The 26,715-nt window shown below is 47.5% G+C and overlaps 1 protein-coding gene across 1 annotated transcript; it reads left to right on the top strand.

The window, feature by feature from the left end:
• Nucleotides 1-392: 392 nt before the first annotated feature.
• Nucleotides 393-26,715, top strand: SF3B2 (splicing factor 3b subunit 2). The gene is made up of 21 exons (XM_063317100.1): nt 393-550; nt 6,256-6,302; nt 7,229-7,300; nt 8,960-9,205; nt 10,313-10,421; nt 12,034-12,119; nt 12,646-12,751; nt 13,612-13,700; nt 14,491-14,691; nt 16,306-16,440; nt 16,795-16,875; nt 17,216-17,443; nt 19,176-19,325; nt 19,435-19,524; nt 19,928-20,035; nt 20,386-20,493; nt 21,240-21,382; nt 22,192-22,293; nt 23,234-23,333; nt 24,124-24,309; nt 26,490-26,715. Exons 1-21 carry the CDS (start codon nt 430-432, stop codon nt 26,559-26,561), a joined length of 2,580 nt encoding a protein of 859 aa, XP_063173170.1. The 5' UTR covers nt 393-429; the 3' UTR covers nt 26,562-26,715.

Below are 26,715 nucleotides of genomic sequence, written 5' to 3'. Positions count from 1 at the left end.
ATAAAGGTGGGATAAAAAATCTAAAATTAAAAAAAATTTTAAAATGAAGAAGCAGATGCCAAACAGCCCAACTGGACCAAAGCCGCGTCGCGCGTGAAACCAAAACAAAGCGCAGGCAATACAATAATTGGTCCTTGTCTCTCCACCCTCAAGAGACTACAACTCCCAGAAGCCAACGCACCTTTCATATCTCCTCTTGAGTCCTCCCCCATCCTCGTCCTTGATTGGTCACAGCTCGTTCGGTGGCTCTTGACCGCCCCCTCCCTTCTAGAGAATCGAGCGGGAGCCCTCATTGGCCTCGTGGGGGAAGAGGTGGGGAGGCGTCGTGCGGCGCTGATTAGGCGCGTAAGGCGCTCCGCCGCGGCTACGGTGGCCGCGCGGGGTCTCCCCCAGTCGATTCGAGCGAGCGCGGCGGCGGCGGAAGAGAAGATGGCGTCTGAGGGGCACTCCGAGTCTCCCAAGGCGGGGGAGCTGCCGTTGCCAGGATACGGGGCCTGGTCGCCCAACGAGCTACAGGCCAAGCTGGCCGAGATCGGGGCGCCGACTCAGGGTGAGGGGGGCCGCGGCGGTCTGGGATACAGAATTTGTAGGCCCGGGGGCCTGCCCCAGCTGCATGCTCCTGGGCTGGGTTCTCACAGACCCCGAGGCCGGCCTGGCGTGCGGTTCGGTCGTTCATAGTTCAGTGTGTCGTCTGAACAGGCCATCATGGGAAGGCAAACACGGTTAGGGGAACCAGGCTGGGCTGCGACAATCGGAACAACCACGAGGTGGCAGCAAAGAGACACCGGGCTGGCGGCCCGGAGTCCTGCAGCCCAGAGAAGGGGTCCCTGCCGGGGGGGGGGGCGTCGCCCGTCCTTCATTGCGGTTGGTTATCCCAGGTTTGGCTGCTGTGGGAACGCCATTCCCACAACGGCAAAAGCCAGCCTCCTCCCCAGATGCTCCCAAGCAGTTCAGCAAAGCTTACCTACCTCTCGGGGAAAGAACTGGAGGGGACACTCGAGGCCATCTAGTCCATCCCCTTACTCACTGCAAGAACTAAAATTAAAGCATCATCATCATCATCATCATCATTATTTTGTGCCTTCGATTCCTTGTTGAGTCCTGGCGACTGCCTGGACAGGTCCCTGCGGTTTTCTTGGCAAGGTTTTTCAGAAGGGGTTTGCCATTGCCTCCTTCCTGGGGCTGAGAGAGCATGACTGGCCCAAGGTCACCCAGCTGGCTTTGTGCCTAAGGCGGGACCTGAACTCAAGGTCTCCTGGTTTCTAGCCCAGTGTCTTAACCATGACACCAAACTGGCCCTGCTGTTTATAATAATTATATAATTATTACTGGATTTTTATCCTGCCTTTTTAATATATATAACTCAAGGGGGCAAACATACCTAATACTCCTGCTTCCTATTTTCCCCACAACAACAGCCCTGCGAGGTGGGTTGGGCTGAGAGAGTGGGTCTGGCCCAAAGTCACCCAGCCGCTTTCCTGCCTATGCACCCCAGGCAGATGGCTGTCACACATCCAGGGAAAGGCAGCCCGCAGTCTCTCTCGGTCACGTTGAACTGCTCTTACATTTTTTTTCCCTGGTATTCCATTGGGATCTGCCTCCTTGTTATTTAAATGTATGTATTTATTTAATGCGTATTGATTTATTCTATTGGCCAACCACCAAATCTGTAAACATTCGTGGTGATTTGTTAAAACAGACAACTAAGATCATTAAGACTGTAAACAGTACAGAATGACCATAATAGCACAGTGAGAATCTGCGACAGAAATGGAACGCAGCTGCCAGCCCTTGGAGGTAGGCCAGGTCAGGAAAGAAACACCGCACAGATTCCAGGAATGATACTTCATTGTTGTAGAGTATTGTTGAAACTTAGAGAAAGTTTCTCTCTCTCCCCATTTGCGCTAAACAAAACCAAGGTGGGGTTATTGTGAATTTCTTTCTCCATTTCCTTCAGCCTCTGGACTATGTAGCCTCCTCTTTCAAGTCCCTCCTTAACAGGTCTTTCATACCTTCCCCAAGGCCAGCTCTAAATTTCTTTACAATGATGGTGAAATTGAAATTTAAAAATGACAGCAAATATGGGGCACAATGAATCTTATTATTCCACCTCTGCTCTGGGAAGAGACAGCACAGTTCTTGAATTCTGTGTGAATTTGGGGTGTCTGGATTGGGGAAAAGGGTGAGCCTTATCCCAGTCCTTCCCTATAGGAGAGTTGCAGCCCACCTGGCACCTCATTTTATCCAGCTTCTCTCTTAGATCTGTGTTGCTTGAAAAGATGACCTCCTCCAGGCCATCCTGCCCCACAGCAAGAGTTCCCCCGATTCTTCAGAGCCTTACCCCTCTCACCTGCCTGTGTCCTGCTTACCAGATGCTTGCTAGCTTGGGAGCTCTTCCAATTTTTCATCCAGCAGGTTGGCTGAGTTCACACAACCCTAGACTAGAGTAAAATAGGTCTGGGTAAATTCTGGTTGAGCATGAGGTGAGAAACCCAGCCAAGGTCAAGCTGTTAGAGGTTCTAGGAGCTGGCTTTAAGAATTTGGGAGAAATCCCCATCCTTCTCTTTAAGATTCTGGAGCCTGATACTCGACAGACAGGTAAAATCAAAGGCAAGGAGGGCCTTTTTTAAAAATCAGGTCCACTGCTACCTGGAGGGGAGAGAACTAGCTTTGGTGACCTCAAGGCTGGATTGCTGCAGTGTGCCCTTTGAGGGAGGCCCTTGAAGTCGGTCTGGAAATTGCAGCAGGACCAGAATGGGACAACAGAAGTGATAGGTGGGGCATCTTTGGACTCTCACAATGCCCCCAGTTGCCTACTGAGCCCAGTCATTGGTGCTTACCACGGTTTACGGAGCCCTACATCACTTAGACCCAAGTTCTTACGCACTGACAGCTCCTATTCGGTCTGTCCTGTGCTCATAAGTCATCAGTTGGACATCTTTTTTTCCACTTTGATTAGGAAAATGTTTAGCATCTGCATGTAATTGAGCTTTATCTGGGGTGAGGGCCCAAATCCCAATTGTGAAATAAATTGTCATGAGAGTTGAATTCTGCCAATTTAAAGGAGGCTCAGAACATAATTTGTTTTCCCAAGGCCTTTTATATATCCCTGCTTTACCTGTTGTGCTTTACATCCATTCTTTTCTTAATAATGTTTTTAATAAGAATTTTATTAAGTTTCAAGCAAAGATAAAAGCTACGGAAAAGCAAAAAAAAATACAAAGAAAAAAAAACTAAAATAGTGTGGAAACACAAGAGAAAAAGTTTTCAAAGCTACAAAAAGAGGTGTCTTCCAACTTTTAACAGCAAGGATATACAAAAATTTCCATAATCCCTTACTCTATATTAAACCAAAATCACATTATTTCTATAAATCATTCCATTAGCACATTGTAAAAATTACTAAATACAGTTATTCCCTCCCCTTATATTAAAAGAAAAAAAAATTATATAAACCTCCTAATCAACTTCCCCCAGATTACATTTATTTATTTGTTTCCTTCCTACTACTACTCTATACATTTCTGTCTACTATACTAAAGATCAAACTAAAAAACATACAAATTGCCTGTTGTTATACTTGATAATACAACAGCTTTAATAATCTTAATCATATTAAACCCAAAACCATCCAAATAGACATTTATCATTTTTTAATTATACCTTAATATTATACCTTAATCCAAATCGTTAAAAATAAATGGAATCAGACAAACCCTAAAAGCAATCCAAATAAATGTTCTTAAACCCTTATCCCACTTCAAAATAAACCAAAGCATTTACATATCCCCATGAAGCGCATAGAGGTTTTTTCTTAAAAAAACCGAACAGCCCAACTGCCCCCCTCAGAAACTCTGGCTTCTCTTCAGAAGACCTCCCATACATAATAACCCCTTCTTTTCCATGGCATTCCACCAGAAGATCAATTTCACCTGTGGCTTGCAGCTCGCTCTCTCCCTTAAATTTCTCCAACTTGACTATCCGATCTTCATTCAGCATTTCAACAGAAGTTGAAGAGACATTTCTGTCACTGTTAAATTCCTCAATTTCATCCACGACATCCCAAACCAGATGACACATTTTAGACCTCATGTTTTCCACAATGTCCTGAATGCCTTGCATAAAAACTTGGTAGGAATCAGAAAGAATCTGTTTAAAATCTTGGAAGTCAGAGAAAGTCTGCTTAAAGTCCTCCATGTCTCACGCAGTAGATTATGGTGCCCCCAGGAGCTTAACCAGCAAAAGTCAAAGATATGAAGCCATCTGGATTTTTATTATATTTTCTACTATCTATTATATTGTATTTATAAGGTTATTGAATTTTAAATTTTGTTTTATTGTAAGCCACCCAGAGTCCCTCCTTTGAGGGGAGATGGGCAGTGGTAAAATTTGATAAGGTAAAGGGAAAAGGTTTCCCTTGACGTAAAGTCCAGTCGTGTCCGACTCTAGGGGGCGGTGCTCATCTCCGTTTCTAAGCCTTAGAGCCGGTGTTGTCCGTAGACACTTTCGGGTCATGTGGCCAGCATGACGACACGGAACGCCGTTACCTTCCCGCCGAAGCGGTACCTATTGATCTACTCAAATTCGCATGTTTTCAAACTGCTAGGTGAGCAGGAGCTGGGACGAGCGACGGGAGCTCACCCCGCCGCGCGGTTTCGAACCGCCGACCTTCCGATCGGCAGCTCAGCGGTTTAACCTGCAGCGCCACCGCGTCCCTATATTTGATAAATTTGATAAATAAAATAAATATGAAAGAATTCTGGCATGTGTTTACACAAGCAAAAGTGAGATATGCAGACAGTTCCCAGGGAAAGTAGAAGCAGAAAACTGAAAGTTCAAATCAGCCGATTCAACGTGTAGGAAAATGCTAATATCTTCAAATTTAGTACAAAAATAATAACAGGGAGACAATTATTTACTCTCAATCCTCAATATTTGGAGGGAAAACAAAGTCCAAAACTTAAAAAGATTTTTTAAAAATTAATCCCCAAAATAACGAAGCACCAAGAGAGCCCGCTTCTCCTTGCTGTAGAAAGCCTCTCTTAGGCTACTTGACAGAAATATAAATTGGGTGATTTAGAAATGAGGTGGCCAGTCTTAGTGTCCCTTTAAGCCTACAGTGTAGCTTGGAAAATGGTGGCGTTCCAGCCTCCTGGCTAGCTCTTACCAGTCGCTGTTTGCAATCTTCTGGCTGCAAGCATCCATCCCAAGGACAGATGGGGTGATTCCAGATGTTTTCCTTTTTCTGGAAAAACACTCCTGGGCTTCAGGAAAAACCTGCCTGAGCCCGAAAAAGCTGCCATGTTGTCAGTTCTGCCCGCTGAGCCCGTGGGCACAGCTGTTCAGTCCACCGTGTCCCCACCGCTACATCCATTCCTTTCCAGTAGACATTAGATATATATTTTACTGTCTCTTATAAGCCTCCCAGACCTATTAGAGAAATAGGCAGCATATAGATTCTATAGGTAGTAGGGGACCTTAATATATTCTCTGAGCCAGATCATCACATTAAGGGAGAATATATTTGTCTGGACAGATCATAATATGTGAACACAGCCATTCTGTCGTATTAACTGGGCTTTAGGGCATGGCTTATCAGGGGAATCCAGCCTTCTTGCTGAGAGCAAAACAGGAGCTGGAGATGTTTGAGATAGAAGGATGGAAATGGCCTTTGGGATGCTTTGGACTCAAGAAAGAATGGAAGTATTTAGTAGGCAGTGAGAAAGGAAATTTTATGTATTGTATATGTAACTTCCTCTCTATGATCAATTGGATGGCTTTTTTTCTTTCTGCTTTTGGTATCCTTCCCTCCCTCCTTTTTGCTGCACGTCATTTTAAAATACGTTTTAATATGTTGTTTTATTGTTCCTCTTATATTTTGTAAACCACTTCGGTTTTTCAACTTGCCAGTCGAGCCTTGGGATTTCCTGGTTGTGTCCTGTCCCGGTACAAATCAGGTCCCAGCCTGCAGATCACACTGGTCGGGTTCATACTCTGCATGACCCACAAATACACAACCCACATTGTCAAATAGTACACCGTGCCAATGAGGCTGTTATGCTGTGTGAAATACTGACCCGCTTAGCTCATCATGCTGAGCCCTTAGGTGGTTTGTTTGATTTTGCTGCAGCCCGTTTTCTTCATGGCGAGTTTTTCTCTGACGTGTATGGAGAATGGTATGTTGGAGGAGGCTGCTTTAAACTCCCTTGTGCAGCATAATTTCTGAATTACTGTACTATTTTTGTTCCCTTCCAGGTTGCCGTGAAGAGCTGGTGGAGCGGCTGCAGACATATACTCTTCAGGTGAAGCCTTATTTCTTAGATCAGAAAAAAGTGACAGTTTGTTTTTTTTTACTGTAATTGGCTCGCCCATGGAACTCAAAGAAAGAAAAGTCAAATCCCCAGGGAATCTGAGTTAGTTATATGCAGATGGATTCTGTAAACCAGAATTATTTTAGTATAATCCACCCACTTCAGGAGGAAACAGGGATTTCAGGTGCAGAGAAAGTAACGTTTAGGTAAGGGAGAATCTAGAAAAGCTTGGTGTTAGATTAGATGCCTGTTTTAAATACTCCCTGAGCAAATAAAGCCTTCTTCAAGCCTCTTAGATTTGTACACTCCTTAGTCTGAAATTTGATTTTTACACGCTGAAAGTTTGAAAGATATCAACGCCCGCTCAGCAGCCCTCTTTCCAAATGGAATCTTCCAGATGTGCTTGGTAATGTAGACCAGACTGCCCCAGACTGGAAAAGGCTTGGCACCTGTGAGATTAAGCCCTAATATTTCCCCATATGGCACTCCAAACCACCTTAGATCCTAGACTAGCCTTTCTCAACCTTTTGACTTTGGAGGAGCCCTTGAAATATTTTCCAGGCCTCAGGGAACCCCTGCACAGTCAGGCTCAAATATAGGCCAAAAGTTACAAAATGATTGTTTCATGGGTAGGCCTGTATATATGCACGAACAGTGTTCTTAAACTAAAATAATTAAATTTACCTCTTTTGTGTGAAGTTGCCCGAATTTGAAATAATTTTTTAAATAAATCGTGATCTCCCAGAGAACCCCTAGTGACCTCTTGTGGAACCCTCGGGTGCCACGTAACCCTGATTGAGAAACCCTGTCCTAGACTATTGCTTCTGCTGGAGAGAAACATTGCAGATTTCAAGTTGCGGAGGGCAAGCAGTTGATTTACCCCTCTCCCACTTTTTTTCCTTTTTCTTTTTAATCAGACTGGGATACTGCTTACCAGGCCTGTTCTGCGGGGAGATGATGGAGACAACTCAGCCCCGTTGCCAGGACAGGTAAGTTGTTTTCTTCAGCAGGAAGGCATTGGCTTTGCGGGGAGCGAAGTTGGGAGATTGTAGCTCAGTGGCACAAGGCATCCTTCTGCCTGTAGAGTTCTAAGTTCAGTTCAGGTGTTTCTGTTTGGAAGGAAAAAAAAAAAGAATTGGATGCAGGGCTGCAAACAGTGTCCAGGAGCCTTAACTGTTTGGTAGAAAAATTCTGTGCTAGATGGACAAAGGCGGTTTTGTCATGGCCTAGCTCGGCAGACAGAAACGTCATGCGCCATTCTACCTAGACATCTGCAGTAGCCTTGAGGACGTGGAGAAGGGTTGAGGTCATGAACTGGCAAGGTGCTTCCTTGTGGACACCCCATTCCCCCGGCCTCTGATCAGTTCACTGCTCCAGCTGTTTTAAGCGGCAATGATTCAGTGAGCACACAGCCACAAATTACAGCAAGGTTGACTTGGGCACGCAGGCTGTGCACGCACCCAGCCGTTTGTGGCTTGCTTTTCAGCAAAGCATGGTAAAATGCTTTGTTTTTATGTGTATTTTAATGTAATTTTCATGTGGCTATGTTTTTAATGCTATTTATTGTAAACCGCCCAGAGTCCCCCATTGGGGGAGATGGGCGGTGATATAGATAGATAGATAGATAGATAGATAGATAGATAGATAGATAGATAGATAGATAGATAGATAGATAGATGATAGATAGATGATAGATAGATAGATGATTGATAGATAGATAGATGATAGATAGATAGATAGATAGATAGATGATAGATAGATGATAGATAGATGATAGATAGATAGATGATTGATAGATAGATAGATGATAGATAGATAGATAGATAGATAGATAGATAGATAGATAGATAGAAATCATAGCTGAGCTTGATTTGGAAACCCTGTCAAAATGTGAGGGGGGGAGGATAGAATTTCTCCGTTCAAAGCCTTTCCAAACAGCAGACGTTGGTCCATCAGCGCTGTGCAGAGAGAGAGCAGACCTGGCTTAATTTGGACATGGGGAGGGTCAGCAGGATTCACCCTTTGCATTGGTTAGGTTTGGGGCCAACTCATTTCTAGAAAGTGTTTAAAGCACACTCCGTAGATGTCGGGAATCAGTTATGCGGTGGGTCATGTGTACCAGCACCCCACCCCACCCCGTGCCCTCCAAGGATGAATCTCTCCCCTCACCATGCCCCACCAAAACTAAGCCATGATGGGACTTGTCCTCTAACCAGGTTCAGTTCAGTTCAGTTTTATTTATTATGGCCTTTAGCCAGCAAATACTCTAACCAGGTTGTCAGTTGGGTTGCTAGGCACAGGGATTTTTCAGCGCAGACGCTCCCGCTGTAGGATGCCTTCCCCTGCAAACTCCCGTTTTTAACTCTTCTGTTGTAATCCTTAATGGAAGCCCCAGTCTTTTTTCAACCTGCTTTTTATTAAGGTGGTTGGTGACCTCGAGTAAATAATTTTTCATTACCTGGTTTGAACTTTTCTGTCTTGTTTGGCTAAGGTGACCTGGCCTTACGTAGGCCTTTCATTCTTTTGCATGAAACCAAAATGCACCTTTCTGAACTTTTTTTTTCTTTTTGGTCTGGGATTTGTGCCACGCAGCAGGGCTTTTTAAGTGTCTAAGCCCAAGAGGAGTGACACCTTTCTCTCTCCTTCAGGTCCCGGGGATTCCTTTGCCCCCGCCTCCAATGGGAATACCCCCGATGCAGCCTCCCCCTCCTCCTCCACCTGGCATGGGCCTCAACTTCCCCATGGGTGTGGGGCCCCCTCCACCCCCCCCCAGCCTGGGCCCACCTCTCCGCATGCAGGCCGTGGATCCTTCCGCATTGCCTGAGGAAGAGCGGCTGAAGCTGGCTCAGCAGCAGGCCGCCATGTTGATCCAGCAGGAAGAGCGAGGCAAGCAGGTAATGACGCACCTTGCTTTGGGGACGTGCGGGGTGTGTGTGTGTCCCATTTTTGTGCAGGTGGCAAAACTCCAGCAGCCTTTCCTAATGGGTCATCTTTCAGCCGTGCTTCCGTTCTGGCTCTCATAATCCCCAGGCTCTCAGTTTTCCTGAGCCTTAACTGGTGCTGAAGTTCTGGCCCCTTTGGCTAGCCTTAATCCCAATTGCTGTTGCCCCTGCAGTTTCTGTGGCCAGCCATGCAGCAGGCTGATCATCATTCTGTGTGTGTGTGTGTGTGCTTATCCAGTTCACCTGTTCCCTCCTGCCTCACTTATTTCTCCTGTTCAGAGTCTGTGGCATTAAACACTGCTAACTCCCCTGATCCTCCAGATGTTGCTGAACCATGACTCCGAGCAGCTTCAGCCAGCTTGTAGGATGCTGGGAATTGTAGTTCAGTGGCATCTGGAAAGCTACAGGGTTTTTTTTAAGGGTTTTTTTTAATCCTGCCTTTATTATTTTTATAAATAACTCAAGGCGGCGAACATACCTAATATTCCTTCCTCCTCCTCTTTTCCCCACAACAACAACCCTGTGAGGTGGGTTGGGCTGAGAGAGGGGGACTGTGCTAAAGTCACCTAGCTGGCTTTCATGCCTAAAGTGGGACTAGAACTCACAGTCTCCTGGTTTCCAGCCTGGGGCTTTAACCACGACACCAAACCGGCTCTTCCCCAGCTGTGTGCTTATTGAAGGGTCTGCACCAGCTCTGTTTGTTCTGCTTGTGTTTGACTTTGAGGACAAATCAGACCCAGAAGCCCACCTTTTTGTCTCTGTCTCTGGATCCAAACAAATAGGTCCAGCCTACCAAACCAGGTTCTTCCCTCCAGCAATTCTGGTCTGGGGTGGGGTGGTTTAGTCAAGAGTCCCCTGTGCTGGAAAAGGAGCCAAAGCCAGCACAAAGGGAGAGGTCCAAAATGTTATTTAGAGAAGGGACACCGTGCAGTGGTTTTACCTGTGAAAAGGCCCAAATTTACTTCCCAGCATTCCCAAGTCACAAGCCAAAGGTCTGATAGAAAAGTTTCCAGTGTTGGGCCAAAGTTGACTCTTCCCCGCTCCCTTCCCCCCCCACAGGCTGCTGTCCTAATGGAACAGGCGCGCCAGCAGGAAATATCAAAGCTGGCCCCTTCAGTACCTCGGACAGTTCCGGATTTGGGACCCAGACCTCAAGGGCACCTGAGAGGTAAGTCCTGGCGGGCCAAGAGGGGAGCACCGGGCTGTTGGCATTGGGAAAGCAGCCTCTGGTATTCCTGAGCGGGCCGTCATGTATTTTTCTGCCCTACAGGATTTATGCCCTCTTTAGTCCGGAATTCATTCTTGCTGCTTTTTCTTAAATTGGATGGGTAACCTGTGGGCTGCAGGAAGCCCCCTCCAGCATTCCCTGTGTGGCCCCCGGTTTATGCTGCTGGCTTTCAGCATTATTTTTCCCTTCGCTTTCCCTCAGAGAAGGGGAGCAAATCAGTTGCCTCACCTCTCTGTGATACGCCCATTTCACTGCTTTAAATCCTCCCTGAAATATCATCCACCACTCTAAAAGGACAGAAAATGTTGAAACCCACCCCCCACCTATTCTGTTAGCATTGCTGTGTCTCTAACCACATTTCTCAAGCCCAAGGAAGCCCCCCCCACAGTTTTTTCAAAAGGGACAGCACTTGGCTGCTAAAATATTACCCTTCTCTTAAATGCACCCCGTATTTAAAGTTACAGAAATGGATTGTAAAATCGTGGACTTGCAAGGATACTTTGGAGACAGTTTCCCCCTTTCTTGCCGAACAGGAGCTGCCACACCAGCGCTTTTTAAAAAGCTCAGCTCCCGTCAGTGAAAATCAGTTACATAACTCATGTTTCAGGGGACAGGGCAGCAGCTTTGAGGCATTTGCCAGAACTGCAAAGCAAAGCATTTGAAAGAAAGTATCACACAGTGTTAGTGTTTCATTGCTTCCTTCCTGCCTTTATTTTGAAACAAAGCGCAAAAATTTATAGACAGTAAAGGCTTAGGGCACGGTCGTGCATCTCAAAAAGTGTGTGCCAGGAAAAGCTGGATTTGGCCTCCAGAATTAAAACCAGCTCAGCAGCATGGCTGGTTTTGGCCTGACTTGACTATTTCAGCCTTATATTTAAGACCTCTTGTAGTACCCACAAACAGCACCAACATGCATGTAAAAGAAACGTGGAAATTCATACAAGGCAACAAGCAAGCTAGTGGAAGAGGGATTGCTGGCCCCCTCCTCTGCACCCAGTGTAGAATCTGGATTTTTAAGGAGAGATTCACCATGCTCTGTGCCTAGTGTAGAAACTTGGCAGGAGCAAGGAAGGGTCTTATGGAGCCTTGAGGACTAGAAACTTATTTTTAAAATGACACCCTCCATGGGGTTTCAGTTGAATTCTTCACCTGATGGCAGACAGTCTGTCTGAGGGTATTTGGCTGAGGTTGTCATACCTGCTGTTGTCCAGAGGAGGGGGTCAGGTGCCCGGGATGACCAGTGGCAAGGCTGACCCTTGCCAGTGTGTCTTGCTGGTGGGGCTCTGAAGGGTATTTGGCCAGCCTCTGTTGAAGTTCTGAGCTAAACTGTCTGTATTATTTATAGGTTGCTTTGACTTCTGTGCTGCTCCATTTCCAGAGACTCTGAGCAGCACATCAGTTGAAACCGGCAATGATGCTGAGATTTGGGGGGGGGGTACAAAATTGAAGACCAAAGAAAACAGTTTTGTCTATTAAGCAGGGAAATGGCAGAAGTGGTGTTGCTTCAGCTAATTTTGAGGCTGGGGATGTGTCTTCCTTTGCCCTGTTTTAGGCAACTCCTCTGCCAGCTCCCCCATCGGGACAGCGAGCTCGAGACCCCGTGGCCCCCCACCTCCCCCTGGAGAAGACGGTCGGGAGGTAAGTCCGTTTATGGCCAGAGATGGCCAATGGAGGGGAAATGAGGCTGTCCTTAAATGTTTTGCTTTTGCTGAGAGGAGAAATTGAGCTATGTGTAGGTAAGGCAGGGAGTGAAATACCAACCAGATGTTGATATCAGCTCAGGATAGGAATGAGATTCAGTTACTTGGAAACTGGCTGTGCACTGAGTATTCTGCCTGCTATAATCTGGGTTCAAGGAGATATTTAATTTGGGTCTTTGGAAACCCAGTTACTGGAGACGGGACAGAAGCTGAAAACTTTGTACAGTGTGTGGCTGGAAACAGGCACGTGGGCCAGTGGACGTGTCTCGGTGGCAAAGACCTTTGCGGCCTGTTTCCAGGTGCTTCTCACCCTAATTCAGCAGAAATCTTGTCTACTCCATCAGCTCAAGTGCCTTTTCTCTTAGCCCGCTGTTTTCCCAGAACAGGAGTAAATCCAAACCAAAATGTTTTGCGCAGATTAAATTTGCAGACGGATTATAGAGTGTTGATTTTGACCCTTCCAGGTTGAAGATTCAGGGGTGGGCCCCAAAATTCCTCAAGCCTTGGAAAAGATCCTTCAGCTTAAGGAGATCCGTCAGGAAGAGCTCACGGCTGTGCCCGGTGCCACAGGTAAAGGACCAGAATTAGGGCTTCTGGGAGGTGTAGTTCAGAGACACCCACCCCTGCTATAGACAGATAGATTATGGGATTATATTGCTGGGGCCAGGCTTGGAATCTTTTTTTTTTTAAGTTGCTAGTCCTCAGATTAACAGTGAAAATAAATGGGGAGTCTGCAACAGATTGGCTGGGTTCACACCACATGCTAAACCTCAGTTAACAAACACAATGGCTGCGTTCTTAGAATACGTTCTCCTCAAGCAAATTGTATTTTGACTTAATGTGAAGGCTTGGTTGATATCAGAAATCAGGACAATGACTGGGTTCCCACAAATTACCCCACCCCATTTTAGCTTGTGTGAACCCAGCTAATTGTTGAAAAAAGTTCTGTAAAAATCTGACATCCTGTTTCTGATGGAAGAAACACCTCTCCCTCTTTTTCCGGAATTTGAAAATTCCCTTGTTGAGCACATTTTTATTACCTGACAGGTTAGAATTTTTTCTTGGGGAAAACTTGGCTTTGAAGGAGGCCAGTGGATATCCTAATTAAAAGGGGGACATCTTCCCTGCCTGTTTCCTTGCAGTTGCAGAATGGTGGTAGAAACAACTGAAGGGCCTTGGAAGGGGCTCATAGACCAGTGTTCCCCAGCCTGGAGGCTCTGCAGATGTGCTGGGCGTTGCAGATGTGCTTACAATTCCCAGAATACCTGCCTTATCATGGCCTTTGGCTGGGGAATTGCTGTCCCTCCATATCTGAAGGGTGCCAAGTTTGAGAAAGTTGTCGAGCTTTCAAGTTTATAATCTTCCCTCTTGGGGTTCGGGGGGTCCCTCCTATTTACTTGCCCTCTGCCATAATGGTGCCTTCCTTGTAGACGATGACATGGAGACCGACTTGAGGGCGCTAGCTGGTATCTCCGCCTCTGATGCTGAAGAAGATGCTCTGGCTCTGTCTAAGAAAGAGGTGAGGGGAATTGGGCTGAGTCAGCAGGAACTTGGAAAGGGCTGCTGCTCAGAGACCAGGATGCTCCCTTTGCATGAAAAAGATCCCCAGTTCTGTTCTGACAGTAATAGGTTCCTGGCAGGAGCACCTCTGTGATCAGTAAAAGCTGAACTAAACAGATCTGGCTCAGCTGCAAATAGCTTGACTGTATAGGTAGTCCTCGCTTAATGACCACAATTGAGACTGGAATTTTGGTTGCTAAGTGAAGTGATCGTTAAGCTAATCCAACCCAATTTCATGACCTTTTTTGCGGCAATCATTAAATGTTCCACGTGGTTGTTAAGCAAATCACGCGGTTCCCCACTGATTTTGCTTGCCAGAAGCTGGCTGGGAAGGTCGAAAATGATGATCACATGACCACAGGCTGCTGTGATGGTCATAAATGTGAACCGGTTGTTAAGCGTGACGGTTGTTAAACGTGAGCCCCGGTTGTAAGTAGGTTTTTTCAGCACTGTCATAAATCCAAACCGTCACTAAATGAATGGTCATTAAGTGAGGACCACCTGCAGACCTCCAGCCAGCAAGCAGCAGATCACCGTTACCCCTTCTTGGTAGTGGATTAATGTGCTTGTGGTTCTTGGGGTCAAGCAGAAACTTCCTGGTGGGGCAAAAACACAGAGAACTTAGCCAGTTGAGATTTCCAGCGTGTGTCAGGGAATTTCCTTTTCTGGCTAAGAGCCGGGGTCCCCTGCCAGAAAGCTAACCAATGCAGCCTGCTGATGGATGTGTCTTTTCTCGGCTCCCTTGACAGAAAAACCGCAAGCGGCGGAATCGGAAGAAAAAGAAGAAGCAAAATGCCACCCCCAAAAACAACCAAGTTGCCCAGGCTGCCAAGGGGCCCGGGGAAGGATCGGGAAGCGATGCCCCAGTGGAAGTAGAGTATGTCACGGAAGAGCCGGAAATCTACGACCCCAATTTCATTTTCTTCAAACGGATCTTTGAGGCGTTCAAGGTATGACCAGGTCTGGGGTTCCGGATCAGTGCCCCGCTGTGAAGTGGGGAGCTTCGCAGTCAGCGGGGGAGATGGATGTTTTCCCTGCTGAGGGGAGGAGGAAGGGGCAGCCCAGCACTGTCAGCCTTGCAAGGTTGTCCAGATCAGGAAGCAGACTCCATTGCTGGAGGTACAGAAGGAATAAAAGATACAAAAAATGAGAATCTAAAAAGAAGCAGTGGGGGCATTAGAACAGCGTGAGGAAGCCGAGTGTGGTGTAGCAAAAACAAAGGAATAGTAGCAAGCCTGATTATTTCACTGGGGGTGAGAATTGTGGAAGCCCAACCACTATAGTGTGTAAACCAAGTACGGTTTAGTGCATTACATAAGCCCAGTCAACAGCGGTTTCATATCTTTCATGCCTTCTCTGTCCCTCCCTCCCGCTCTTATATACAATTCCTTTTAGATTCTCCCTTTTCACAAGTACTCTTCGCTTAATGATGGTAATTGGGACCGGAATTTCTGTCGCTAAGCAATGCAGTCGTAAAGTGTGACATCGCATGACTGTGCTGCTTCGCGGCGGCAGTTCCAGCAGCCCCCATTACCTTTGTTAAGCGAGGACCTCATGCAATCGTGACTTCTGGCTTCCTGCTGGCTTCCCCATTGACTTTGCTTGTAGGAAGCCAGCAGGGAAGGTTGCAAATTGTGATCACGTGACCACGGGGTGCTGTGACGGTTGGAAATCTGGGCCAGTTACCAAGTGCCTGGGTTGTGATCCCGTGGCCCCAGGGGTGCTGCAACGGCCGGAACTTTGAGGACCGGTCGTAAGTACCATTCGTTCATTGCCGTCGCAAGTATGAACAGTCGCTGAATGAGGACCACCTCTATATCTTTCATGCATTAGCTTCCTACTGACTGCCCGCCATCCCCTTATGCTGGTCTATGACAGTAATCAAGACGGATTTGACTTGATGGTCTGTTTGGAATCCTAGGGCTGGAATGTATAAGGAGAAGATGCAGGCAGCACCCCTGCAGATAAATAGCTCCAGCAGGGCAAAGTCAGCCAGTCATGCCCCCCAGAAGGTTTCTTCTGAACATTTAGCTGAAATCTGCTTTTCCCTCTTGGCCCTGATTCTTAGTCATGCCTATTTATTTATTTATTTTTCCAATTTCTATCACTGCCCATCTCCCCCTAAAAAGGGGGACTCTGGGTGGTTTGCAAGAAAATTAACCATTTAAAAACATGAACGTATAAAATTACAAAGGAAGCAACCTAGATGCTAAAAGAATAAATATAAATATAAAATCCAAATGGGGGACATTACATTCAGTAGGGGGGACTCTATGACACCAGCCACCCCCCGGAAGAGCTGTTGCCCTTCCCGTCCCAGGCGAGGTGGCAGAACCAGGTCTTCAGGTCCTTCTGGAAGGCCGGGAGCGAAGGGGCCTGCCTTGCCTCCAGGGGCAGAACGTTCCAGAGGGCGGGCGCCACTGCAGAGAAGGCCCTTCTCCTGGACCCCGCCAGGCGGAGTTCCCTCGCCCACGGGGGTTTCTTGGGGATGGTGAGACAATATCAGTAGACGGTTCTACCTTCTCAGAAATCCCTCCCCAACTTTTGTCCTCCCTTCCACACAGCTGACAGACGACGTTAAGAAGGACAAGGAGAAGGAACCAGAGAAGGCCGACAAGGTGGCCAGCTCGGCTGCTCCTAAGAAGAAGGGTTTTGAGGAAGAGCGGAAGGACAGTGACGACAGCTCCGATGATGAGCAGGTGAGCGAGCGTGTGGGGCGGGCTGATGGGACAGCGCCCCTTTTTCCTTCTGTTTAGCGTTCTGCCTCAAGGCCCTTCAGTTGATCCCGTGATGAAGCCAGAGGCCTTTCTTGGTTTGGGGCTGTTGGAACTGAAGAGTGAAACCTCCAGATTTAGGGGCAGCGCACCCCAGAGTTTACGATTCTTGGGGACAGATGGCAAGAAAAGGGCCTTGTCTCGGCACTCTCTATAAGCTTTCAGAGGGATGTGGTGGGGGGGAAGCTGCTGTGTAGATAAGAAACCTTCCCTCATATAATATGATGCACAGTAAAAATGGTTGGAGGAAGTGACATGGATCTCTCCGAATAACTTCAGGAAAAGAAGGCAGAAGCCCCCAAACTGTCCAAGAAGAAGCTGCGGCGGATGAACCGTTTTACTGTGGCCGAGCTGAAGCAGGTATGGCTTCTCTAGGATGAGAGATGCTCTTCTCCCTGGGCTGTAAAGTGGGGTTTTCGGAAGGGCCCCTCAGGTTGCGATTCCCACCTTGAAGTCCTGGGATTCAAGAAGACTTCCGGATTCAATTTCCCCACCTAATGCCATGCGCTGGATGGGCTTTCGTGCATGGGACCGGAGCCTAGCCTGTTTCTGCGGGACTGTGTCCCTCCAGAAGCCACCAGTGTAGACGACTGTTTGACGGCGGTAGGAGGGCAGCTGCCTGATCAGAAATTTGGGGGAAGGGGAGGCAGTTGAAACGCCCGGGAGAAGGGACTCATTTTTTGCTTCCGGCCCGCTGCAGCTTGTGGCCCGCCCTGACGTGGTGGAGATGCACGATGTGACAGCGCAGGATCCCAAGCTGCTAGTCCACTTGAAGGCGACCCGCAACTCCGTCCCTGTCCCCCGCCACTGGTGTTTCAAGCGCAAATACCTCCAAGGCAAGAGAGGCATCGAGAAGCCACCGTTCGAGCTGCCCGAGTTCATTAAGCGCACGGGGATTCAAGAGATGAGGGAGGCCCTACAGGAAAAGGTGAGGAGGAACCAGCGTGGTTTTCATGCGCACGCACGCAGGACGGCTGTTCTCCAAGTGCAGTCTGGAAGCTGGCAGGGAAGCAAAGCTCAGGGGGTTGGAATTCATGGTGGTCCTAAAGCTGGACTAGCAAAAAAAAAAAATGGTGTTCACTGGGTAGGCAGTGTGCAAACCAATGATGGCTTGTTGTGATGGTCTGGTGCACGCGCCTCAGAGATTGTGCGACGTGCTGAACGATCAGCTCCCTCCTCCCATCTAGCCTGGTGTGTTGTGTGAACTCAGCTGAAGGGTCTAACTCACTGTTTCTCAACCGTGACAACTTGAAGATGGGTGGACTTCAACTCCCAGAATTCCCCAGCCAACCATGCTGGCTGGGGAATCCTGGGAGTTGAAGTTCACCCATCTTCAAGTTGTCAAGGTTGAGAAACACTGGTCTAACTGAAGAACTGTATCAGGGTTTTTTTCTTCCTTTTGAATATGTTATTTAGTTATGCATCCCTGCAGTTTTGTTCCTTTTTCTTGTATATTTGCTTGTTGCTTTTTTTGTACACCCCCAAGAGTCACATCTATTGGATAGCCATATAAACATTCTAAGTGTATCTACCACCTCAATCCTTCTCAACTCCAGGCAGTAAAATAGTATAAGAAGAAAAAAAAAATGCATTTTAAAACTTCAGTAACCAAAATGTGAGGTTTATTTATTTTTTTGATAAATTTACAGGCTACCCATACGTGCCTCTGGATGGCTCACAATTAAAACAGAATAAAAACAGTAAAGGACAATCAGAGTTAAAAACAATAAAAATAGCATAAAAATAGGAGCTGAGCGGACTGACAGCCACTCAAACAAGCCATGACACAGGCTCCCCCGTGCTGTCCGGGCCCTAGGCTCAGTGGCAAAGCCAGGTTTTTAGTGCCCTGAAAAAGACCAGCAGGGTCGGGGCAAGTCTAATTTCTGGAGAGGTTGATGTTCCAGAGATGTCAGCCCTCTCAGGTAAACCAGACAGGAAACACAACCACATCAGCTACAGGTAGTCCTCGTTTAACGACCACAATTGGAATTGGAATTTCAGTTGCTAAGCGAAGCAGTCATTAAGTGAATCTGACCCGATTTTGCGACCTTCCTTGTGATGGCCGCTAACTGAACCACGTGGTCGTTGAGTGAATAACGCAGTTCCCCATTGATTTTGCTTGCCAGAAGCTAGCTAGGAAGGTCAGAAATGACGATCGCATGACACTGCAACAGTCGTAAACGCAAACTGGTTGCCAAGCGTCCAAATCACAATCCCCTGACCGTGGGGACGCTGCAGCAGTCGTAAGTGCGAGGACCGGTTGCAAGTTGGTTTTTCAGCACTGTCGTAAGCCTGAACCGTCACTAAAGGAATGGTTGTTAAGCGAGGACTACCCGTACTTCCATGTTATTGTTAGGTTACATTAACAGAATCTTGCAGTCTGAAAGCACAAATCTCCCGCCATCCCTTTTTACTGCCTGATCAGTTAGGGCGGATCCTTTCGAAGTTGCCCATTACTCAGTTGCGGGCTCCTCCCCCTTTTATCTGATGGTTCTCTCAGCAGCATCTCTCCCCCCCCACCAGCTCCCAAGGTCATTCTCACATTCCATTGCAAGAGGCACGTGCCGTGGCAGAAGAGGTTGTGTCAAATAATAAGAAAAACGTGCCCTTCTAGTTCGCTCACTTCCCTGTGGTTGTTCCCTCCCTCCCCCACCCCACAGGAGGAACAAAAAACCATGAAATCCAAAATGCGGGAGAAGGTGCGTCCCAAGATGGGCAAAATCGACATAGATTACCAGAAGCTGCATGATGCCTTCTTCAAGTGGCAGACAAAACCAAAACTGACCATCCACGGTGATTTGTACTACGAGGTAACCAGGCCGCTCCTTGGGGTCCGGCCTTCCCTCCTGCAACTGGGCAGGAGGGGAGTGAGTTGGGCAGCTCCCTTGCCAAGCCCTCTTCCCTCTCCTCCTCTGCCAGGGCAAGGAGTTTGAGACGCGGCTGAAGGAGAAGAAGCCGGGGGACCTCTCGGATGAGCTGCGCATCGCCCTGGGGATGCCTGTGGGGCCGGTGAGTTGGCGGGATGTGTTGGCGCTCACGAGAGCAGCAGAGGCATCCCAGCCAAGCCTCATGCAAGGGTGCAAGGGAGAACCTTGGCAGAGTCTTCCTTTTTTAAAAAGCCGGTCTGCTAAAACCCGGGAGGGAGGCCGTTTCTCGAGGATGTGAACTAGAGCCTTAGACAGCTGAGAAATACTTTAAATTTGCAGGGCTTTGTTTTTTTGGTCTTAAGGTTTCGCTGGGCTTTTCAGTGCCCGAGCCTCTATCGGCCAGGAGGGTAGATCTGAAAGGTGTTGGTGGGATTGGTGAACAATTTCTTGGTTGCAATGCGGGAGCAGGTCAGGCTGCAGAGAGCCTGAGGTGAATGAGGAGGCCCCCGTAACTAACGGTGTCTTTTTTTCCTTGTGCCCCAAAGAATGCTCACAAAGTGCCTCCTCCCTGGCTGATTGCCATGCAGCGCTACGGTCCACCCCCTTCCTACCCCAACCTGAAAATCCCTGGCTTGAATTCTCCAATCCCAGAGGTGAGTAGGCCTTCAAACACGCTTAGAGCACTTCTGCCAACTTGGGGGGTCACAACCCGACTCGCCACCTGCAAACTGATAAAAAATTCAGGAATCCGTGACATAAACGGCCAGCTGCAAGACCCACCCCCTTGCTAGATCGCAGGAAGATTGTCAGGAAGAAAATCAAAAATATCTCTGCTGTAACATACAGGGGCATGTATTAGTTCTAACTGGGAAATTCTGGTGAACCTCTCCCCCCCCCTTCAATTAACCTTGCTTAAGAAAACTGTAAAACGTGCTTGGAAAGAATCGTGGTTGGTTTGAGGCAGCTGCCAAGGAGCCTGACCCACCACTTCCTTTTTCTCCAGGGATGCTCATTTGGGTACCACGCCGGGGGCTGGGGTAAGCCTCCCGTGGACGAGACTGGGAAGCCTCTGTATGGAGATGTCTTTGGGACCAATGCTGGTGAATTCCAGGTATGTGTTTAGAGCAGCCCTTCTCACCTTCTGACCCCGGAGGAACCCTTGAAATATTTTTCAGGCCTCGGGGAACCCCTGACCATTCAGGCTCAACTATCGGCCAGAAGTTAAACAATTATTACATTCATTTCACGGGGGGGCCTGTATATTGTCCTTAAACTAAAAATAAAGAATGAAACTTACCTCTTTTGTGTGAAGTTGCCCGAATTTGAAATAATTTTTTAAATAAATCGTGATCTCCCAGGGAACCCCTAGGGACCTCTCGCGGAACCCGAGGGTGCCACGGAACCCTGGCTGAGAAACCCTGGGCTAGAAGGAGAACCCTGTTAGTCTATGGTAGTTAGTTAGTTAGTTAGTTAGTTAGTTAGTTAGTTAGTTAGTTAGTTAGTAAATCAATCAATCAATCAATCAATCAATCAGGAACCCTGCTTGAGAAACCCTGGTTTAGAACATTTGAATTCAATTGAAACACGGGAGATCCTGGGATTGGGCAGTCCAGATGCATCAGCAAGGTCACTGTAATGGGCTTCTCAGTGCCTGGGAAAGAAGATGGTGGTTTGCAGAATACCTGCACGTGCTTGCTTTATCAGGGAAACAGGTAGCCACCTGCCCAGTGCAGCAAGAGGATCAAGAATCTCTGCCCTTACACTTCTTTATTGTACCAGTTCTACAGCCCACCCCCCCATCTTGCAGCTGTTGAGGGATTGATGCTCCCCTTTTCCCTCCCTCCCTTCTTTCCTTAGACCAAGACGGAAGAAGAAGAGATTGACCGGACACCTTGGGGGGAGCTGGAGCCCTCCGATGAAGAATCCTCCGAGGAGGAGGAAGATGAGGACAGCGATGAAGAGAAGCCGGACGAGACGGGCTTCATCACCCCAGCAGATAGGTACGGTTCTGTCCATGCCAGGGGATGCCGGATTTCCAAATAGGGGAGATATGATGATGAAGCATCCACATCTGCTCGAGGTTGGGATGGTCCCTGGGAAAATTTAGTAGTCGCAGTGGGCCACTGTTCTGGGAGCCGGAGAAGAGCTTGCAGCCGCCCTCCCCTCGAACCACCTGCCGGTTGAGCTTCAAGGAAGAGGGCAGGCAAGCAGGTGTTTGCTTTCTTCTGTCAGGGCAATTAGCTTTCTTCTATTTGGGCAAATCCAGACTGGGTGGTTAGTTTGGGATTTGATGCATTGTACCGATAGTCCTCGCTTAATGACCACAATTGGGACTGGAATTTCAATTGCTGAGCAAATCCAACCCAATTTTACTGCCTTTTTTGCGATGTTCCTTAAGTGAATCGCTGCAGGCAGTAAGCAAACCACGTGGTCGTTAAGCAAATCACACGGTTCCCCGTTGATTTTGTTTGCCAGAAGCTGGCCAAGAAGGTCGAAAATGGCGATCACGTGATCATGGGGTGTTGTGACAGTTGTAATTGTGAACTGGTTGCCAAATGCCCAAATTGTGATCACGTGACCGTGGGGATGCTGCGACGGTCATAAGTGTGAGAACCGGTCGCAAGCCGTTTTTTTCCAACACCGTTGTAAGTCCAAACCATCTCTAGACAAATGGCTGTTAAGTGAGGATTACCTGTATGATCCCCACCCCAAATAGCTGATTTCCATAACCAGGGGAAGCATTTGGTTGACGCCAGTTAATTTTGGCCTGGTTCTGACTCAGTTTCTCTTCCTCCCCCTCTGTTACTAGTGGCCTAATCACACCAGGTGGCTTCTCTTCAGTGCCCGCCGGCATGGAGACACCAGAGCTCATTGAGCTGCGTAAGAAGAAGATCGAGGAAGCCATGGATGGGTAAATGCCAGCTTTTGATTCTGTTTTCCACTCTCTCCACATCCCCCCTTGGGGCCTAGCAGATGGTCTTTGGTGGGGAAGAACTCGAGTTTTCAGAGCTCTAGAGGGTCACCTAATTGATTCCTTCACACACTTGGTTCACCTTTCAGACAAAGAAGCTGCCATGTAACTCAATAACTACAAGGCAGTCCCTAGAGGCACAGCACTAGAGGGAAGAGCGATGTTGAGGGTAAAAGAAAACTCAGGTGCCATTTTTTGTAACATGATATCGTTCTCATCACAATAAGCCAGGCTCTGAGAGGTATTGCTAATAGCCTTTTCCCGGTGCCCTAGGATGTGTAAATAGTTCTCTCCGCTGAGTCTCCTTGTCTCCCATTCCTTCCTTTTTAGAAACATGGTGGGAAAAGGTGCTGAATAAATTCAAGGAAGGTCAAAGGCTGATAGAACTGGCTATCATGGGATATCACAATTTCACAGAGTGGTATTTTTTATTTATATTACCCAAATGGCAGAGCACCTTCCTACTACCAAATCCCAGTCCTTGGGAAATATTTTTGATCTGGGAAGGAACTTGGATAGCGGGGTTGGGCAGAGGCCCTCCCAAGGCTGGAGAAGGGTTTCCATTCGGTACTGGCCGCACCGGTAGAATCCTAGTCGGAAGAAGGCCTTTAGACTATCGAGTGGAGCCCTTGCTTGTTGTAAGAGTCTGACCTTAAACATCCCAGATGCTTCCGTTTAACTACATCTAGCAAAGGGGAGCCCACCGCTTCCCTGGGAAGTAGGTTTCGCCATCAAATTGATTCCCATTTCAGTTTATCTTTTTCTGAAGGATTTCTGGCCTTCAGTGGTGGTTCCCAAGACATCTCTTTCTCCTTCGGTTACCCTGAGCACTTTTTCTTCTTCCTGCTTGCTCCTGCCTGCCCGCCCCTCTCCCCAACAGCAGTGAGACGCCCCAGCTGTTCACAGTTCTGCCGGAGAAGAGGATGCCAACGGTTGGGGGTGCCATGATGGGATCGACACACATCTATGACATGGCAACGGTAAGGATGGGTTTCGCCTCCCTTTTGCTTAAGATGGGGGGGATGTTGATGGGCCATATATGCCCCCAGCCCTTTTCTTCACAGCCCTGGACCCTTCTGAGCGGGCTCTGCTCCATTAGGACAGCGAACCAGTGGCTTTCTAGGCGTAAGCCAAATTGCAACCTTATGTGGAATGCTGGGAATTGTAGTTCAGCAGCACGTGGTTTGAGTTCCAGGCCTTGGCTTCTGGCTACATGGCGTCTGTAGCAAGAGGAGAAAAACCTTAATTTTTTAATAAGCTACGCGCACACCTCTAATTCAGCAGAACGAACTCTTCACACAGCCTTCACTGATTTAGGACTTGGGATTCCAGATGTGTTTATAAATCCCATAATTACCAACAATGATTGCCAGAACCATGGCTCATCCCTTTGGCCTTCTGTTATATTTTACTGCAAAGAAAGGAGCTGCTTTACTTGAAATTAAGACCCAAGAACGTACTGGTCGCCCCCTTTATTTTATATAATCTGTCTACTTCCTGATACACAGTCTGAGTTCAGACACTAAACTCTAACCTGAGTGAACACTGCAGAGAAACCATATTCTCACATTAAAATGAAGGTTGGATTCTTTAAAGCAGTGTTTCTCAACCTTGGCCACTTTAAGATGGGTGGGCTTCAACTCCCAGAATTCCCCAGCTGGACTGCCCAGCAAACCGTCATAGCTCAAGGGGCCTTGGAGGGGTAGACCTGCCTGCCTTCTTCTTCCCTGACCTGCCCCCCCCACCCAACCCCCTCCTCTCTGCTTGCAGGTCATGAGCCGCAAAGGGCCGGTCCCTGAAATCCAAGGGGTGGAGGTCGCCCTGGCGCCCGAGGAGCTGGAACTCGATCCCATGGCCATGACACAGAAGTACGAAGAGCATGTGCGGGAGCAACAGGCCCAAGTGGAGAAGGAGGATTTCAGCGACATGGTGGCCGAGCACGCAGCCAAACAGAAGGTGAGAGGCCCCTTCAGCCAATCAAAATGCATGTTCAGTCTGAGACCAAACAGAAAAAAAAAAATACAGTACAGGTAGTCCTTGCTTAATGACCCCAATTGGGACCGGAATTTTGGTTGTTAAACGAAGCTGTCGTTAAGCGACTCTGACCTGATTTTATGACTTTTTTGCGATGGCCGTTAAGCAAATTATTGCGGACATTAAGCGAACCACGTGGTCGATAAGCAAATCATGCGGTTGCCCATTGGTTCTGCTTGCCAGAAACCGGCCGGGAAGGTTGAAAATGGCGATCACGCGACCATGGGATGCTGCAACGGTCATAAACATTAACTTGTTGCCAAGCGCCCGTATCACAATCACATGACCGTGGGGGATGCTGTGATTTTTGTAAGTGTGAGGACCTGTTGCAAGTCAGTCTTTCAGCACTGTCGTAAGTCTGAACTCTCACATGAATGGTCATTAAGTGAGGACTACCTATTCTTATTTTATTTCATTTATTTATTTTCTATCCTGCCTTTATTATTTTTATAAATACCTCAATAGCTATAAAAAGCTTGATCCGTATCCTCCCCTCCCTGTTGCGATCCTCAGACAGAGGAAAACATCTCTCAAAAGGTGCCAAAATATTGCCTCTGCTTCACTGCATTCCTGGATGCCAGGATCTTTTTTGTTCGCTTTTAATTTATGTTTATTGCATTGGGTTTGGAAACTTTTATTTTGAGTTTATTTTTATCGGATTGGGTTTGAAAACTTTTTTTTTAATTGCATTGGGTTTGAAAACTTTTATTTTGAGTTTATTTTTATTGTGTTTGAACGTTTACTTTTTTTTAGAAAAAAGATAGTTTTTACTTGAATGTAAAATTATTTCGTATGAACATTTAATTTCATTTTTGATTTATTTTAATTTTAATGTTGTTTGCCACCCTGCTTGCCAAAGTGACTCTGGGCAGCCAATGTCATTTTAAAAACAGTAATCAGCAGTTACAGAATGAAAAACAAACCTACATTCTGGCCATCAAACTCACATCTTGGCATGGCTGGAAGCAAAGGGGCTCTTTCCCACAAGGAGTGAACCTGTGGCCTTCTAAGTCTTGTGGCTGGCTGCCTGAAACTCAATATGTAGTAGTGATGTGACACATTTCTAAGCCCTTAAAAATAAGCATGAATGTGCTAGCTTCCAACTGTCGGCATCTTCACATTACAGCACACTATTTCCAAGCAGCTGCTGGTGGATAATTCAGGGCTGAATATACCTCCTTTATTATTATTTTTTTAAAAATTCATGCCATCGTGACAGACAGACAGACAGACAATCTGTCTGTCTGTCTGTCTGTCGTCCTCGACTTACAACCACAATTGTGACCGGAATTTCCATCATAAGTCATTGCGGTTTTAAGTCGAGTCACCACGACTGGACCCGATTTTACGACCATTTTACAGTGGCCGTTAAGTGAATCACTGTAGTCATTAAGTGAATCCAGCTTCTCCAATGGGCGCTTTTTGCCAGAAAATGTCAAAAAAAATTGCAAAACACAGTCACGTGACCGCAGGATGCTGGAACCAGTCGTAAATGTGAGCCAGTTGCCAAGCTCTCGAAATGCAATCATGTCACCGTGGGGGGTGGTGCGACCTTTTGTGATGCTTGGAAGTGCTTTACAGGCCGTAAAGCACCCATTCCGTGGCCGTCGTAACTTCGGATCTTCATTAAACGAACTGTCGTAAGTCGAGGACTACCTGTATCTATCTGCACTTACATTTAGCATATTAAAAATCTAATGCTCGATGTGGCTTCCCCCCCATATTAACTAAAGGACGCAATGCATTGTGGGACCATCCCCTGGGCTCCCCCGGGTGGGGCCATTGGCCTCTGCTAAAAATCAAACCCCAACGGTGAGTGTGGCTGCCATTGTGTGTAGAAGCCCGCGTGTGAGCGAGCCAGAACCTTCAGCAAACAGGAACCAACAACAGCTTAGGGCCCCAAAGGATGCTGGGAAAATCTTGCACAGGAGCCGGGATCGGAGATGCTACGTTGGCAAAGGCGAGAGGTCGGTGGGCTAACCGGAGGGTCGGGGGAGGGAGAAGGAGTGAATCGTCACGCGGGTCACAGGCAAGAAAAGGAAACCAGGAATCTCCGACTAGCTTTACCCTAACTTACTTTATTTATTTATTTGCTCCTTTAGCAAAAGAAGCGGAAAGCGCAGCCCCAGGACAGCCGCGTCGGAGCCAAGAAGTACAAGGAATTCAAGTTCTGAAAGGCCTCGTCCCTTTCCTCTTCGTGTTTTTTAAAACGCCTCTTCCCCCGTCTCCGTCCCTGCCGCCTCCCTAAAATCTCCCCTCCGTTTTTTGCGTCTTTGTGGTTGGAATTTGGACGTGGATTATTTTGTAAATAAAGTCAGAGATTCTGGA

Source organism: Candoia aspera, chromosome 17 (genome assembly GCF_035149785.1).
Source record: "Candoia aspera isolate rCanAsp1 chromosome 17, rCanAsp1.hap2, whole genome shotgun sequence".
Lineage (NCBI taxonomy): Eukaryota > Metazoa > Chordata > Lepidosauria > Squamata > Boidae > Candoia > Candoia aspera.
The sequence above is the reverse complement of the archived record's forward strand: the minus strand, read 5'-3'. Positions and strand labels throughout refer to the sequence as shown.

Bases quoted from the DNA above. Each gene is read 5' to 3' on its own strand.
- SF3B2 (XM_063317100.1), top strand. From the start codon at position 430: ATGGCGTCTGAGGGGCACTCCGAGTCTCCCAAGGCGGGGGAGCTGCCG. The intron at 22,294-23,233 runs GTAAATGCCAGC...TCTCCCCAACAG, and splicing joins ATCGAGGAAGCCATGGATGG to CAGTGAGACGCCCCAGCTGT. The intron at 24,310-26,489 runs GTGAGAGGCCCC...TTGCTCCTTTAG, and splicing joins AGCACGCAGCCAAACAGAAG to CAAAAGAAGCGGAAAGCGCA.